Source organism: Labrus mixtus, chromosome 20, assembly GCF_963584025.1.
Source record: "Labrus mixtus chromosome 20, fLabMix1.1, whole genome shotgun sequence".
Taxonomy (NCBI): domain Eukaryota; kingdom Metazoa; phylum Chordata; class Actinopteri; order Labriformes; family Labridae; genus Labrus; species Labrus mixtus.
This window is the reverse complement of record NC_083631.1, coordinates 11,655,618-11,672,597: the sequence shown is the minus strand read 5'-3', so window position 1 is coordinate 11,672,597 and position 16,980 is coordinate 11,655,618. Positions and strand designations below refer to the sequence as shown.

At 38.9% G+C, this 16,980-nt stretch overlaps 1 protein-coding gene across 6 annotated transcripts; it reads left to right on the top strand.

The window, feature by feature from the left end:
• The first annotated feature begins 133 nt into the window (after nt 1–133).
• LOC132995266 (histone acetyltransferase KAT7-like) lies at nt 134–16,652 on the top strand. 6 transcript variants are annotated; one of them, XM_061065221.1, is made up of 16 exons: nt 134–272; nt 2,548–2,692; nt 4,322–4,537; nt 6,050–6,334; nt 6,427–6,509; nt 6,757–6,843; nt 7,571–7,669; nt 7,773–7,883; nt 7,992–8,039; nt 8,705–8,896; nt 10,657–10,746; nt 11,150–11,290; nt 12,524–12,617; nt 13,129–13,275; nt 15,843–15,949; nt 16,090–16,540. In XM_061065221.1, exons 1-16 carry the CDS (start codon nt 258–260, stop codon nt 16,186–16,188), a joined length of 1,959 nt encoding a protein of 652 aa, XP_060921204.1. In that variant the 5' UTR covers nt 134–257; the 3' UTR covers nt 16,189–16,540. The 6 variants fall into 6 exon arrangements, with proteins under 6 accessions (XP_060921204.1, XP_060921206.1, XP_060921203.1 ...); XM_061065220.1 differs by lacking the exon at nt 134–272 and adding an exon at nt 2,051–2,423 and having other exon boundaries at nt 6,053–6,334; XM_061065219.1 differs by lacking the exon at nt 134–272 and adding an exon at nt 2,052–2,423.
• Nucleotides 16,653–16,980: the final 328 nt, after the last annotated feature.

Here is a 16,980-nt window from a genome sequence, read left to right as displayed (position 1 = left end):
CTCAAACACTGTTTTCCACACGGAGGTATTTTGTCGACGGACGTTTTTTCCCCAACCAACTGTCGCGAGTTTGCGCCGCAACCAACAGGGAAGTGTTGAGAAATCGATGCGCTTTTTTCTCCCCCCCCTCCCCAGCTGACTTTGCTCATATCAAAAGCTGCTAATTTTTTGTTCTGGTTATTTATACAAGTTACGATTATTTTTCCCCGACGTACTGAGCATCAATACTGCAGCGGAGACGCGCGGAACCTTTGAAAATGCCCCGTAGAAAGGTGAGGCGGGTGTTTGCTGCAGAGACTGCATATCGGACACTTCACAACATCACGTCATAGCTAATGTTGGCAATCGAAGTGGTAAAAAGCAAACTGGTATGGATTAACCTATGACAGTGTGTTAGCTCAAATACGATTTTACATTGGATTATATTAATGTGTGTTTTGCGATGAATATGCATGTTCATGAGGTTACTGTACAATATCTGTTTTGCTACGCTAGCTTATAACATTGCTGAGTTGCAAGAACGTGGTTTTGGTCATTAAGTTTCGTTCCTCCTGTAGAGTAAGCGAAAGGAGCTTGAAAATTTGGGTTCTGCAAGTTTTGGTTCTTTTTTCATCAGCATGTGAACGCAGATATCTCTTAACTGATGAAAGAGAACAAGCTGTTCTATGAGCGAGTACGGAATGAGCCGTCCGCACCAAAACAAGGCTGTGATAGGACAGCGCAAGGGAAAGGGCAGCGCTAATTGGTTAGGCCAGCACTGACCACGCCCATTCTCCATTGTAATTGGTCATATGTAAATGAGCTGCCCAGCCCCTTCTTGTGAAGTTTATTAAGTGAAATGTGCGCTTGTGGTTCACGCTACAGTAAAGGGTGGTATATCTCATATTTTTCTTTTTTGTAATAAATGTCCATTACCGCCTTTTTATTTTCATATTTTATTTATTTAAAGATAAAGATAAACTTTATTGATCCCCCATGGGGGAATTATTTGCATTACAGCAGCTCAAGAAAACAGGAGACGGGAATATAATTATTAAAAATAAAAATAGAAGTTAAAAATCAAACATATTTACATCAGTTAAATAAAAAAAATACAATAATGGAAAATTACACATTAAAGAAAACATTTCAGTAACGATGTGTAATACTTAGAGAACAGATAACAGATACATAGAGAACAAAGTTCAAATATCTTTCGCACCTGGTCAATAAAGCTGATTTAGATTCTGAATTAAACGACCTGTTGGCCATAAGACATGCTATTGACTTTATTATGCTAATTTACCCTTGCACTAAGAACTGTGCAACCTACACTAGGATTCAAAAATCGTCTTACTGTTTGTTGTCGCCAATTTCATGTGTGTTGTGGTTTGTGTGTGTGATTGGTTGTGTGGACTTTTTCTGCTGCAAACGTCACCTGCGCACCTGGGCATAGTTGGTAATTACAGCCACAGGTAGGTAGAAAGGGGAGACACAGGTGGATGGGGAATTAGTGGAAGCCACACAGTTTTTCAACCGTAAGTGTGTGAAGATGTTGTCCGGCGCGTTTAGACTTTATCTATGTTTATGAGCTAGTTTTTGTTGGTGTTTTTCAAGATTGTTGATAAATAAATACTGCAAACATAATTAACGGCGGACATTCCCTTTTTTACCCACCATGAATTGGAAATGACTTAAAATTCCCTCCAGTGGCACTTTTTGTTGTTACACTACACTGTTCTTGTCTAATTACTGCGATCATTAAATCTTAATGTCACTTTTAAGGAACCTGCTTCATGATGTCTCATTAATTGACTAATATCAATGATACATATACAATGATTAAATCTAATTTAAAAAAAAGAAACAGTATGTGCAAGGTATGCAATTTAAGAAGCCCTGTGACATCTAATAAGAGAGATTTCATTTGAGAGTAGGGAATTGGCCCCAATATTTTTTTTTCAATGCAAATGGCCTCAGCCCCCTTCCCCCACCCCCACCCTGCCGGATTTTGGTTTCTTGTGGTGTATAGGGTGAGCCCATATACGCCTCAGCATCGCCCCATTCATCCCGTGTTTGTGTTGTTAGCATTACAGCCATGCGATTTCGATTTTAATTGAGACGCTTAAAATAAGTTACCGAGTATTTCATTTGTTAATTTATGTAGTAAAGTGATCGGATCTTACTCGTGTCTTCTAAATATTTTGTCCACTTAACTGGCGACAGACAATTCACGCGGAAGGTGCCATTCAGGATTTAAGACCTCATGAGATGATTCAATAGATTAATTCAGAATTAATCGTTGTGCGTGCGAGGGGATTCCGAATCGGGTTATTTTGAGTTTTTATTGACAGTCCATCGTGAAAGAGGGGGTACAGTTCCGGAGGAGATGTAGAGGCTGACGCTCCTCCCCCAGAATGGGATCTTTGTTGAATTATCCGCTGGTAATAAAACAAACAAGAAAACAAACACACAACTTTAAGTCTGTCTGATTTCTCTTGTGCATCTGAGGCGGCGTTGGTCACTGTCTAGAGTTTAATCACGCTGAGTGTTTGTTGTTGTTTCCAGAGGACAGCAGGCAGCAGCTCGGATGGGACGGAGGACTCGGATTTTTCCGCCGATCTCGAGCACACACGAGCTTCTGAGAGTGTACACAGGCGCAGCAGCACGCGCCTGACCCGTGCGTCACTGCGCCTCAGCCGAAGCTCACAAGGTAACCATTTAAAGTTTTATTTTAAATAATGAACTATCGGAAAGACAAAAAACGTACGCAACTGAAGGATATAGTATAGGCAGGAACATAACGTTTGACGTAAATTGTGAAATAAAAAAACATACAATCCTTGCAGCTTTGATAGGACTAAATGACATCATAGGATAGCATCAGTAGCCTACATGCTAATTATATTCTGTCAAAACATTCCTTGTAGTTCAAGTCTTAAATGTGTTGACGTCATGGCTTGGGTCACCATATTTTTGTCACGTGTGCTTATTTTTAAGAGTAAAATATTCTTGGAAGAGCCTCATTGGGGCAGAGGAATAATGAAAGATAAATGATAACTTATGGCAGACACCGTTTAATAAAATGTTATTTTTTTATATTTTCTTATTTGTTGCTTTGTATATTTATAATATCTGGTTAACATTTGATTTTGAATGAAGTTAATATCAATGACAAAGTCTCAAAGTGACAGCTGAATTTTGCAGAAGTTTGCAAATTAGGAAGCACCCGGAATTTTCATCCATTTCTTTCTTTTTATTTTTATTTCAGTGGTATGTAGGCCTACTTCTTTACCTATACAAATGTGTTTTTCATGGACATGAACATTTGTGTTTTCATTTAAATGAGGAGGACGATCTCAGCGAAGCTTTATTGAGTATACCAGCCCCCCACACTTCAGCAGATCAGCAGTGGCTCTTGTATATTGGCAGCCTTAAAGCCTGAATGGGTTCAGACAGCGCGACCTTCCCCCACAACAGACGTACAAACTCTATTCCACCCCCTGTGTGACCTCTTTCTGTTGTGGCTGCCAGAGGGGATTTACAGCAGAGAAAGAAGGGATGGCACTGTTTCCTCTGCTTTTTGTTTGCAAGAGAAGTTGGCGAAGCTCTCGTAGTCCATGAACAAGCTTAGAAACCGCACAGAGGCTATAGTTTTAGCCAAAAGAGTGAAGTCAGAGGTTCAGTCTTATTTTTCTGTAGCAGGATTTTTCTCTTCAAAAACCTTTGAGGTCGCTCACAACAAGTAAATATCTATCTTTTTACCATGTTTCCTTCAGTTATTCAGTAACAGTTGCAGTTACTTTTCATATGTCTGTTCTGTGGTTGTAAACTGAAACTCTCTGCTAGTATTTTTAGAAGACAGACACAGAGAAGGAAGCAGCATACTATGACGTTCAATATCATTTTACCAACTGATTGTTGTCTGATTTGATCACTCATCATCTAAAACCGGAAGATTTTTAGTGCAGTTTTGTACAAGAAAATATCTAAAACTATGTTTTTTTTTCTGTTAATCAACAAAGCAATCTACTGACCAGTTTTTCAGTTCAGCACTGGAAGTAGTCAGGTCACACTATCAGCAGGTCAAAGGTATTTAATTGCAGTTAAGTAAAACAAGAAATATTCCCCCCAAAAAATTAATACATTTGTAATTGAATTCAAAATATTAAATTACAAGCAATGGATAGTAGTCATAATTAAAGTGTGAGAATCTTTATAAAATTACAAGTGTTTAAGGTGGTCTAACTGGTTAATATTGTCAGGATATTTAAATAATTAGTCTGTATGTTTTATACTTAAAACCGTATTGGACCTCATTGAGTAAGCTCTTCTTTTTTAGATAACTGCAGCTCATTACGGAGCAATTCTCCTCCAGCGGGGGGTCCAGAAGAAAGCTTGGACCTAGCAGCAGAATCGAAAGCAGCAGCAGTGGCAGCATCTGTCTTCTCCTCTGGACGCAGAATCACACGCAGCCAGCAAGGGGCGATAAACACCACATCCAAAAAATACCCGCTGCGACAGAGCAGGTCATCTGGCTCGGATACTGAGGCACATGGTAAGACCAATAGTGTCTCTGTAGGTCTTAGAAATTAGACTTATGCAGTACCTTAGGACACTGTTTGTGTTTTTTAAGCACACCCTCTTGGCTGTCGGATGAAGTAAATGAATCTGTCATAAAAGGGAAAAAGCAGAGGCACAGAAGAAAGAAGAGAGGAAGAAGATGAAAATAGAGGGAGGATGAAAATTGAAGAGAGTAGTTAAATCAGGTGATGAATGATGAAAGAAAAAGAGTAAATAAACAGACTGATAAGTAGACAAGAGAAGGGGGTCGAGAAAAGAATGGCTGACTAAAGGAAAAGCTGCAGAGAGGACAGGGGGAAGACAGGGCATCTATCTGCATGTTTCATATATTCATTGATATGCAGCTCAGATGATCTCATGAGATCTGCCTGTGATCACAGCGTGTTCCTGATTATGCAGAAGACAAATTGGTGTCAGTGCATATCCTGGACTGGACCTCCTTACAGAGATGGGATCATTTTTGACATAGAATTTAAGATATTGGCGATAATCCGTTCAATCAAAGCAAACACAATCTATTTTTCTGTTAGACTAATTTTACAAGTTATTACCTAAACATTGAACATTGTAGTTCCCTGAAACAATAATAAGAGAGATGTCAGCTACACATGTATTGAGTGTGACTCTGCTGTGTTATGTTTTGATGAATTTAGCTTTTTTATTATTAATATCCCCATGTGGTTCTTCCTTCAAATATGTTTCTGCTACAGAGGGTTAGCATTTGTCTGGAAAATCTGCTCACGATTACAAATAATTAACAAATAACAATTCAATACCATGACTGTTTTGTCGGCATCAAAACCTCACAGATTTTATTTTTAACATTCACAATGTAGTGCCTAAATAACTAGTTTATCATTATTATCTCTTGGTCCTCTGTTTGCTCGTATACCTACAGGGTTTTTCAGAAAAGTTTAGTTAAAAATGTAAATGGTATTATGAGGGATGTTTTTGTCTAGCATTGACGTCAATAAAAAGTTTGCCGGACGTCTTATATTCCCCAGTGTCACTGGAAAATAAAAGAAAGGATTTGCCCTGCTGACGTCCACTGTTTCACTTGTCAGTTCTAAGCTAAAAAAGCGATCATCTGCTGCAGTAACACCAGTCTTTCCTATTAGATTTCTCCCCTAGCAGCTGTTGCTGGAGGGTGGTAAATGCATCTTTTGCATCCTTCAGTGATTTTGCTTAAGAATGATGTGTGTCAGTTTGGATCGTTTTATTGCAGAAAAAGTTGTAGGATATTTTCACAACATTGAATTTAGGGATATACTATTAAATCATAGATAGACACTGGTCTATGAACTGATATTTTGTAATGTCGGTAGTACTTCTATAGGTGTACTGCCTATTATCTAACCCACAGTTTTTATATTTAGTACATCACCTTTGTCTTCCACAACAAACTTTTGTATGGTATGTCGTGTTTATGTAACTATTTTATTTGTAGTTCTATCTGCTCCCTGTCCTTTTGTCATGGTTTGTTCAGCAGACCAGAAGCGGGGGGCGGATCGTGACGAGACCCCTCCTCGCACCCCAACCGGTAACGCGCCATCTTCAGAGTCAGATATCGAGGTCTCAAGTCCCAGCAATGATCACGTGTCCTCAAGCAATGATATTGTAGTTTCACAAGAGGAGGACGAGAGATTAGCTAAAGAGCTGTCACTCAAAGAGGCTGCCGCCCACGATCTTTCCCATCGCCCCAAAAGACGGCGGTTCCATGAAAGCTACAATTTTAATATGAAGTGTCCTACGCCTGGTTGCAACTCATTAGGTGAGGGCAAAAACACTGCAGAATTTGTTATTGCATCATATATCCTACTACTAGACACCAACCTGAATTGTCTTTGTTATAATTTGCATCAGGTCATCTTACAGGGAGGCATGAGAGACATTTCTCCATATCAGGATGTCCTCTCTATCATAATCTCTCTGCTGATGAATGCAAGGTACTGTACACACGCACACACACACACATTTCACTTAATTAAAATCATTTGAGCTTTTATAGTTTTGCTCTTTGGCAAACAAAGATTCCACACTGTGTTCAGTGGCTGATACCAAAGGATACTCACAGTGTAGAATTCAAGTTGTCAAGCAGCGAAACCTCTCACATGGAGGTGGTTGCTGAAATGTTGCTGCTGCGGGGGTTGGTTGTGAGTCATTTGGTGGTAGACAATGTTGATGTTTTGTTAGGGCAAGGCATCGACGCGCGACAAACAGGCCGACGAAAGGACGCTGTCGCACCGCCAGGACGAGAACAGACACTCCACAAGAAGCCAGGTAGTACAAAAGCTCACACACACCTATATATATATATATACTGTATACAAGCAAGTGCAGCAGACAGGCACTTTCACATTATGAAACATGCCTAGACACCTAAAACAACTGAGTGAGTGAATCCAATTAAGGTGGTGCCCTTCCTCAATTTTACTAATCAATACAGGAGAAATAAAAACCTTCCTTCATCATATCTGCAATGATTCATGATTTAAAAGAGTAAGTCTAATTTATAACTCAATTTTTTGTATCCATTGTTTGGTCCTGATGTTTGAAAAGCAAGTCTTAGGCCTGCTTTGAACTATATTCTGATGTAATAGTTTAGCAGACTTGGAACAATGGACAATCGCAGTCTGTGAAAAATCTACATTGTATCTTTGATGGCAAAAGCTGAGTATTAAAAAAGAATATGAGTGGGGACTGATGTTTTATTTTCACCCATTAACCACATCATATTAAAACATGAAATGGTCCAAGTATATATCCCTGTGGAACACCAGTGCTGATGTTTACACCGAATGATTTTAAATTCCCATATGCTCTTTTGTAAAGTGTCTTGAGATAACACTTGTTATGAATTGGTGCTATACAAATAATGATTGATTGATATTAATCTTATTATTATAATCAGACATTTAAATTTAAGACATTTTTTCAGTTTTTACTCCAACACCACTTGCCAAAACAAAGTTTTCAAAAGTGTGAAGTCATCTCTGTCTGGTCTCAGGCCCCTACAGACCGTCAGCTGCGCTACAAGGAGAAGGTGACGGAGCTGAGGAGGAAGAGGAACTCTGGTCTTAATAAGGACCAGAAGGAAAAGTACATGGTAAGTGGGTTTGAAGCAAAAATCTGTGCATTTTTTCTTCTAATCTTACTGTACATATGTCCAACATCTGTCTTCCTTTTTTGATCCTCTCCCACACCTCTAGGAGCACAATCAGAGCCACGGAGCTAGCAGGGAGCCGCTACTAGAGAACATCACCAGTGACTACGACCTCGAGCTGTTCAGGAAAGCGCAGGCACGTGCCTCGGACGACCTTGTAAGAGAGAAAACTCATCTTCACCTCCCTCCCTTACCGTGTTCTCTTCCCTTTGTTTTTTTGTCTCCCCCTTTTTTCCTGCATTATTCCTCTTCTTCTCTGTTTCAGTCTGCAAACCCTCCTCTGCAACCACAGGAGGAGTCAGAGATATTTTTGGTAGTTTGGAGAATCACTTCCTGTTTTTTGTGTTTGTGCTTTCTTCCTGATCTGTTATTTTGTGATTCCGATGAGACACCGCTGATTTCTTTCAGGCGTACAATCAACACTTATTTACAGGGTTTTCTGAGTTTTAATAAGTAAAATAAAAGCAAAGATACCTAATCGAGTTCTCAACACTTTCTTACAATAATCTTTTCAATGCAAAAGTTTGCTGATTATCTCAGATTTACTTGCCCCTTATTCAAGACCTTAAACAAAGATTTAAATCCAGGTTCGAAGATTACTATGGTAGTGAAAATTAGCTATTTTTCATGCAAATATTTTATTTTTGCCACTGAAAAGGTCTCAAAAACATATGAACAGAAACATTATCACCTTCATATTAGGTCTTCTAAATATTAATTATTAATATCTTCTTCCCATTTTTTATCTACTTTTTTTAATTGTTATATATTTCAAATCTGTTGTGCATGGTTGCCTCCACTGAGGACTTTCTGAGTGTGCTCTTTGGTTTACCTGATCCTTTTCTTTTAATAATGGCAATTTTTCTTTCTTCTCCTCTATCCCCTCTGCTTGCTTTCCTTCCCTTTCTTTCTTTCCTTGTTGCACCTTTCCCCCCCCCCTTCCCCATCTCCCTTACCTCCTCTCCTTTACCTGTACAGGATAAGCTTCGTCTCGCTGGCCAGGTGTCGGAGGGCAGCAACATGATAAAGACAATTGTGTTTGGTCGCTACGAGCTGGACACCTGGTATCACTCTCCATACCCAGAGGAATACGCTCGCCTGGGGAGGCTGTACATGTGCGAGTTCTGCCTTAAGTATATGAAGAGCCAGACCATTCTGCGCAGGCACCTGGTAACACCACTTTTTGATTTTGTAGGCAAAAAATATCATAAAATATTTACATTAAAAAAACGTTAATGTTTGAGATCAATCTTAACATTTCAGTCCTTGAATTGGTTTAAAGAGACGGAATAGGACACACCACTAGGCGTAGAGCATTGCCATTTAAAAATAAAATCAAAGTAAGCCATTACCATTTTACTTTACATTTTAACAAAATATAGAACATTTGAAGATATATCAGGGTTTGAAGATCATCAGTGGACATCAAACAACTCTACAAACAGGCAATAAACAACAGCAGCCACAACATCCATTAGCCAGTTAATGTGTCCCACTATCTTGCTCTCACACATGAGCGTCTGCAGATAAGGGTACTCACAGAATGGGTACAAGTCGGCATCAGTGCTCTTTTGCACTTGAGAATTTGACAGAAGGACAGACCTGAGCCCTCACACATTAAGTGAGGATGTGCTCTACATGGCTAATGTTTTGATTAAAGATAGTTTTTGGCACATTTGCCTTTGTTGATAGGACAGCTAATGAGAACGGGATATACATGCATCAAAGGACAGTGGGCTCTGTAGCCTCCCTATGTGAAGCACCTGATTTACCGACTGAGCTAAACTGGTGCCCCAAACATGGATAATCTTTCAAATTAATTCATGTATTATTTAAAAATGTCCAGTTCACACACTTAAATCAAGTGTGGTTAATTGTGTTGTTTTTCATGAAGACAAACACACACAGTCCTGTTTGATTTGAATGTGTCTGTATTCTTCAAGTTAACTTCAGATGAACAGAATGGGGTTGATAAAGTTCTGGACCCTTAAAGTCTCTCTTTTATATTGTCAGTCTAAACATAGTTTTGTTAAGGTTGAGAGCTCTGGATTTAAACAAAAATAATGTTGGTCTTTAACAGATTTTAACTTTTAACCCTTTAATCTTTTTTCAGTTAAGTTTCTATTATTTGCAGATTTATTTTTATCTCACTTTCGCCTGTAGAATTCAGTCTTGCCTGTAGCCTTGATATTCAATTCCTTGTATAGGTCAATTTTTCGTAATTCAAAAAGACTTTTAATATACTTAAGTGGATGAAACATTGTACCATCTATGTGGAGCATTGGACTGAGAGAAAAATAAAACACCAGAAAAGACTTTAAACTCCTTTGCATGTTTGGGGAGGGGGAGGGGAGGCGGGGTTACTTTAGCTGATATGTCTCTGATTGATAACCAAAAATGATTGAAGTTTCTAGTCAGCGACATTGAAGTGTCAAAGGGAAAATGGCATAAAATGAGTCTGGGCTATTGCCGTAGTTCAAACTATAAATTCACTATCTCTGCTCCTAAGGCTATTCATAATTTTATTCCTACTTCATGCAGACTCTATTTAGATAGACTGTATAGCTTTGCCCTTCTGATGCACTTCACACCAATATTATACTGGAGTGAGAGAAGCAATAATAGACGCCTAAACCCTTAAATGGTTTGGAGTTATAATATAAAAAATATCCCAAGACACACCCAAAAATTGTTGAAAGGATAAAATCTATTAAAATAAACATATAGCATGGTTTATATGAGCACAGATCTTACACATAATTCTCTATGGCTATTGTTCAGTCATTTATCCCCTTTTAATCCCACACTCAAAGTTGAGATGTCACTTCAACTTTAATTGAATTGAAGGTTTTTTTTCTTGGTTCAATGAACACCATATGAAACTAAGAGCTGCATACAAACTTACTTCTTCTTACTTGTATCGCATTAAGGCAAAGTGCGTGTGGAAGCATCCACCGGGGGACGAGATCTACAGGAAGACTAACATCTCCGTGTTTGAGGTGGACGGAAAGAAGAACAAGGTAAGAGGAGCACTGAGACATTTACCTCAGAGTCACCGGGCCTCTTGCAGGAGATTTTTTATTTGATCATATTAAAGTCAAACGAGTATTCTTCCCCTGGTGGAGAACAAGGCCCTTTAAGACCTAAAATAAGTCCTGGAGAAAATGTTCATACTTCCTTAAAGTGTGCTGTATTTGATTGTTTGTGAATGTAAAAAATAACACTTCTGATTGGTTTTCTCTAGTGTTACCTCTTTGGCTTGAAACATGGTCGGTATCTTTGACATTTCTCGATAAATCTTCTGCTTTAATGTAAGACCCCACAGACCTAAAGAGATGGAGGTCTGTCTGTGTGGGACTGGTTAAATGTGTGTTTCCTGTCAATTGTGATGGATCATAACGTCGTTGATGCTCTTTCCGATAGATCTACTGTCAGAACTTGTGTCTGCTAGCAAAACTGTTTCTGGACCACAAGACTCTGTATTACGACGTCGAGCCTTTCCTCTTCTATGTCATGACTGAAGCAGACAACACAGGGTGCCACCTGGTGGGATACTTCTCCAAGGTAAACTGGGAGCCAATGACAGCTGGATGACTTTTAAAGAAAGAAAACAATCCAGATTATACTGTACAAGAAAATATTAAGTTTGTGTAAGGGGATAGAAAGTATTTTTTACAGATGGCTTTCTTTGAAAAATGTATTCTTCAATGTATTGTCTAACTAACACATACGTGGCATAAGCTCATTGGTAAGGATAGCACCTTTATTCATGGTGTACCGTAAAGTCTGGTGTTTAAGACGCACTTTTGATGCCTATTTTTTTCATCTAGAAAGTTTGCTGCGTCCTTTATACCGATACAACCAATTTACCAGGGAAACATACGGAGGCATGCACTGTCATTACTGTATGTGCAGCACTTACCATCACACACTGCATGCATCATGATGCAATTTTCAAATGTTCAAAAAATAAAATTTCACTCCTTGTCATTGTGTATTGCAAGCTGTGTTGGGAAACATAGCAATGCTGACGAGGCCGGCAGCGCCACTTTTTACCATCTTTGCTCCGTCATGAGGTCATAATGGTTCATTTATAGTAAAACGGTGGTATACTGTCATTAAAGAAAGCTTGTCAGATGCTAGGTTGATTGAATGACTCCTAAATTGGAATCAATGAGTGACCAGCAGAGGTGGGCAGTATGACTCGAGCTATCACCGTAGCCTGATAGCGCAACTACCGTATTGAAACTAGTAGGAGTGCAAAGTCCACAAAGTGAAAAGAGATGGTACTAAAAGAGTGACATAGCTGTACAGAAACTGCACGCTGTAGACTTTGCTGAACACAATAGAAATCGTCACACAGGAAGTTTAAACCCTTTTTCGCTCTGGGAGACCATCATATCAGACTGCGTCTTATATATCCGTTCAAATTAAATTCCAGATTTTACGGTACTTAAACTCTGCGGGGTGGGGGCCAGTAAATGTATTTTTTCTCTTGTTGACTGTCCAGGGTTAGGGGTATGTTATGTAAAGGATGCAATATTGCTACCGATTATGTGAAGACGTGTCATGTTGGTTTGAGAGTGAGTTGTAAAAATAAAAACGCTGAGTAGCTTATATTAACTGTATAGAATTTGATTACTGCATATGCCCCTGGGATATGACGTAATAATTAATTCTGTGTGAGCTACTATGAATCTATCAGTTTACCCAAGGAAGGTATGAGGTATGAACTACAAAGTAACTCCATCTGGAAGATCAGATCGGATTTATGGATTCATCGTTCTTCTTCTGCAGGAGAAGAACTCTTTCCTGAACTACAACGTGTCCTGCATCCTCACCATGCCGCAGTACATGAGGCAAGGCTACGGCAAGATGCTCATAGACTTCAGTGAGTACAGACACCCTGTTTGTGTGCTCCCTGCATTGTGTGTGAGAGAGCTTTTCTGTAAGAAATCCAGCACTCGCCAAGAGATTCTGCAGAGTGAAACCTGGTTTTATTGTGAAGACCTGCCCTCTCCATGTTTGTTTCTTTTCTCTTTGCTTCATGCCTGGACGATCACAAGGAGTAAACTCCCCGGTTCTGTTCAGATGTTGTAGTAGATGAAGGTTTTTTTTTTGGTTTTTTTTAAAATGAAGGAAATATCTTGGAAAAGCCATATGGACAAAGACCCTCAAACATAAAGTGGATCAAGGAAGTCTGTTAAGTAGTGAAGGTGATGTGTGACGGAAAAGATTTGTAGCTTTTTTTAAATAAAAAAATGAAATAAAAAAACCTCACAAACCTGGATTTAGTAGGTTTTGTATGATATCATTCTCTGCCCTTATTTCTGTGTTCTCAGTGACAGAAGGAGATACTGCAGTATTCATACAAAGATCCCTATGTGATGTGTCTCTTAAAGGTTACCTGCTGTCTAAGGTGGAGGAGAAGGTGGGTTCACCTGAGCGCCCTCTGTCTGACCTAGGTCTCATCAGCTACAGGAGTTACTGGAAGGAGGTGCTTCTGCGTTACCTGAACAACTTTCAGGGCAAGGAGATCTCCATCAAAGGTGAGAGTTGGATCACACTCACAGTTTGCAGTGGTGCATCTCAAATCAAGAAACACTGTTGGTATTGTAAATCATTGGTGGGAAAAACTGTTAAATAAAAAGCGAGGAAAGAATCTGAAAGCCAGCTAGAACTCATACAATGGGTATGCGTTTGTGTGAGTGTGAGTGTGTTTGTGTGTGTATGTAAAAGCAAGCATTCATGTGTTATCACTAAGGGCTGTGAAAAAAGCAACACAGAGTTTACAGCCACACTAGCAGCTCAGTTGGGCTTAGTGTGAAATCCTCCTGTCAGTATGCTACCATGCTGCCAATAATAATGAGGATGCCCCAATCTTGGTGAAGCATGCGAGCATGCTAAGACTGCACGGAACTCCATCTTATTGGAGTTGAAATACTACTAGTCAGTTTGTACCAAATTAGTTCATTGATAATGCTCCAATGTTTGTATGGACACAATTTATCCAAATAATTGACGTCCAAGTCTCTGCTATACATTAGTGGGTGACATCAGAGCTTATTCTACCATACCTGTTAAATGTCCTCTACGTTCAGATGCTTCTGACTGACACCTGAGGAAAAAAGAGACTCGTAAAGTTCTCTTTTGCTCGACAAAGTTTCGTTAACATTTAGTATTTCCAACTAAAGCCTGTTGTCTCTATCCTTGATGTATAACTTACATGTTCAATGTACTTCCTTGCTACTCATGTGGAATTTAAAGCCAGTTGTTTCAATTGTTTTTAATGGGGCATTGATGACAACGGTTTTTGGATAAACAAAATAGCCGGAACAGATCTCATAAATTTGCACGTTAAATACAGATAAAACCACAATTTATCCGAGGTGCTAGTATTAATTAAATACTTATTTCTTCAGGGATGGGGATGTGCTTTAATATTTGTCATGACAAAGACTGAATTGTTCACATCTTGACTGTATATGTCCTCGGTTCTCACAGCTTACAATTCCTCCTACCCGTTAGATATTTAAGAACAAACGGATTAAGCAACAGGCACGCAACATAGTGAAAACTCTCAGACATTCGCTTCAAGCTTTCAACCACATGTTAGTAACGTCTGGAATTCACACTCATTTTACATATCATAGAAGGAATAATCTAAGTTTAAATTATTTAAAAAACCAAACAAATACATTTTTGCAACACTGAATTAAGAGTTACCAAAATCTCTAAGGGCCGCCGTAACCATGACAGTATGACACACAGCTAATCATTTGGTTGTAACATTGTGTTCTTCTAGTCCAGGCCTCTTTTTCTCCACCTTTTTTTTTCTTATTGTGTTTGTTTATTTTGTCAAAGGTGATGTATGTTGTTTTGAATTGAGGAGATGTCATTACAAAAGAACCTTCCTAATAACCCCAGTCTGCATTCTGAAAAGTGTTTTTAAGTGTTCACGCTGCAGAGATATGCACACATTGCACAAAGGCGCTTTAATCAAAGCCTTTGTGTTGTTAATATTTTCTGCATAGAAAAAGAAAATACCACAACAATGAACCATCTGTTAAACAGAAGGAGGGAAATAAACACTGGGATCTTTTTTCTCAATGTGAATATGTAACTTCCACTTCCATGACCTTATAAGGAGTCCAGTGCTTCTTAAAATTATCTCCTCATGCTACTTTTCTAAACAACTAGAGCTGGTTATTATCCACAACCTCACTATTCAATTCGATTTAATTCTTTGGGTCACGAGTCAAATCGATATTGATCAATATGCGTCAATATCGATTTAATAATACATACAGATAACAGGAATACCCAGATAACTCATCACAGTACCTTCTGATATTTGTTAAATAATTATGTGTGCATTGTTTGTATAGGTTTAGAACAAACTGACTAAAAAATGTATTTTATCATTGCATTATTCTTTAATAAACAAAGAATAAAACATTTAAGTACAGTATGATCTAAGTGCACATTTGTGCCTGAGCTGTATTTGCTGTATACACAGCACCCACAGTGCCCCCAGTGGAGAGGGACGTCATTACAGCGAAAAAAATCGATCTCAGGATTTCCCTGAATTTGGAAAATAAAAATTGATGAATCAATTAAACAGCACATTAGCTGGGTTATAAGAATGAAATGTCCATTGTTCACTTTCTTGGACAGAAGGGAAACATCGCAACATCTAGTGAACCCTGTGCCGAGATTATTTTATTTGTGATTTGCCAACTAGCAAATGCTAATACACAAACCAAGATGGTTGGTATTATAGACATGGTACCTGCTGAACATCAGCATGTCTAAGATGTAGGGTGGCACTTGTAAATCTTGTATTTATAGTTGTACTTCTTAAAATAATGATAATATTAATTTCAGAAATGTTGAACTATCATGTTTTAGTGCTAACAAGCATATCTTAGCAGCCAAAACACAGTAAAACATTAGCCTTATGAACTATCATCAGGATATTAACTCTGTCATTGTTAGCTTGTTAGCAGGCAGCCTTGCAGAGCTGATGGCATGCCTGGAGCTCTTCAGTCTTCTCACTCACACAGTCCTGATCCCATACCTCTGACTTCATCTTGTCCCGCTGTTGTCTTCACAGAGATCAGTCAGGAGACCGCCGTGAACCCCGTGGATATCGTCAGCACTCTGCAATCGCTTCAGATGCTCAAATACTGGAAGGGAAAGCACCTTGTTTTAAAGAGACAGGTAGGAAACAGCGCTATACTTTGAACGGTTGGACTTGCTTGACTTAAGTTTAAACTCTATTTACTCTCGACCAGCACATTTAGGCTTTATTGTATACATTTCTCTGCTGTTGTCAACATGAGTGAATTTTGTTTCCGCAGGACCTTATTGACGACTGGAAGGCAAAGGAGACCAAACGTGGTAACGGAAAGACCATCGACCCCACAGCCTTAAAATGGACACCGCCCAAAGGGTCGTAAAGGAACGTTTACACTAACAATTTCAAAATTTCGAATGCACACACTGATCCCCCTCTGCACACTGATACGCTCACAGTGACTGAGCCTAAACCCTCACTCGAACTCCTGTACAAAACGCTTTCAGCAGCTACAGCCGTCAGTCACTTACAGACACACGTTACTCTGGATTCAGCAGTCACACAACGCTGAGGTTGTTGGATGAACGTCAATCCAACAAACCCAACATTAGCTGGATGATAAGATTCTCCACCAGAAACTAAGACGGAATCGAGGCAACAATTTGCAAGAACCTGAACCTCTTAGAGATGGCTTTATAAAAAATAATTGAACCTTCTAAAAGAACAAATTAGACCTTAAATAAATAAGTCACTTCTCTTGAATGAGAAGCTAATGACTTTAAAATCAAGTGTTTTGGAATAATAATCACATGAATAAATGTTCTAATACAAGGAACACTAATAATTATTTTCTTTGTCATTACACCAGTTTTATAGGTTTTTGGGAAACGATAAAGATAAACCTATTTCAAAATGCGCTTTTTCTTCAAACAATCTTCTCCTGTTTCACTTTTATTTCATAGTGTGACCTGTCCTGGCGGCAGTGTTGTCGCCAACCGCTCATGTATTAGCCAATCACATTCCAGCTAGTGAGCTCAATGGCTGAGAGAGCTGCTGGTTAGCTGTGGCTAGCTGGAGCAGAGACACTCACTTATTCAAGGTTAATCAACTAGAGGCTACAGCTTTACATAAATGATATGATGTGTCATGAAATTATTCCATTTACATTTCGCTG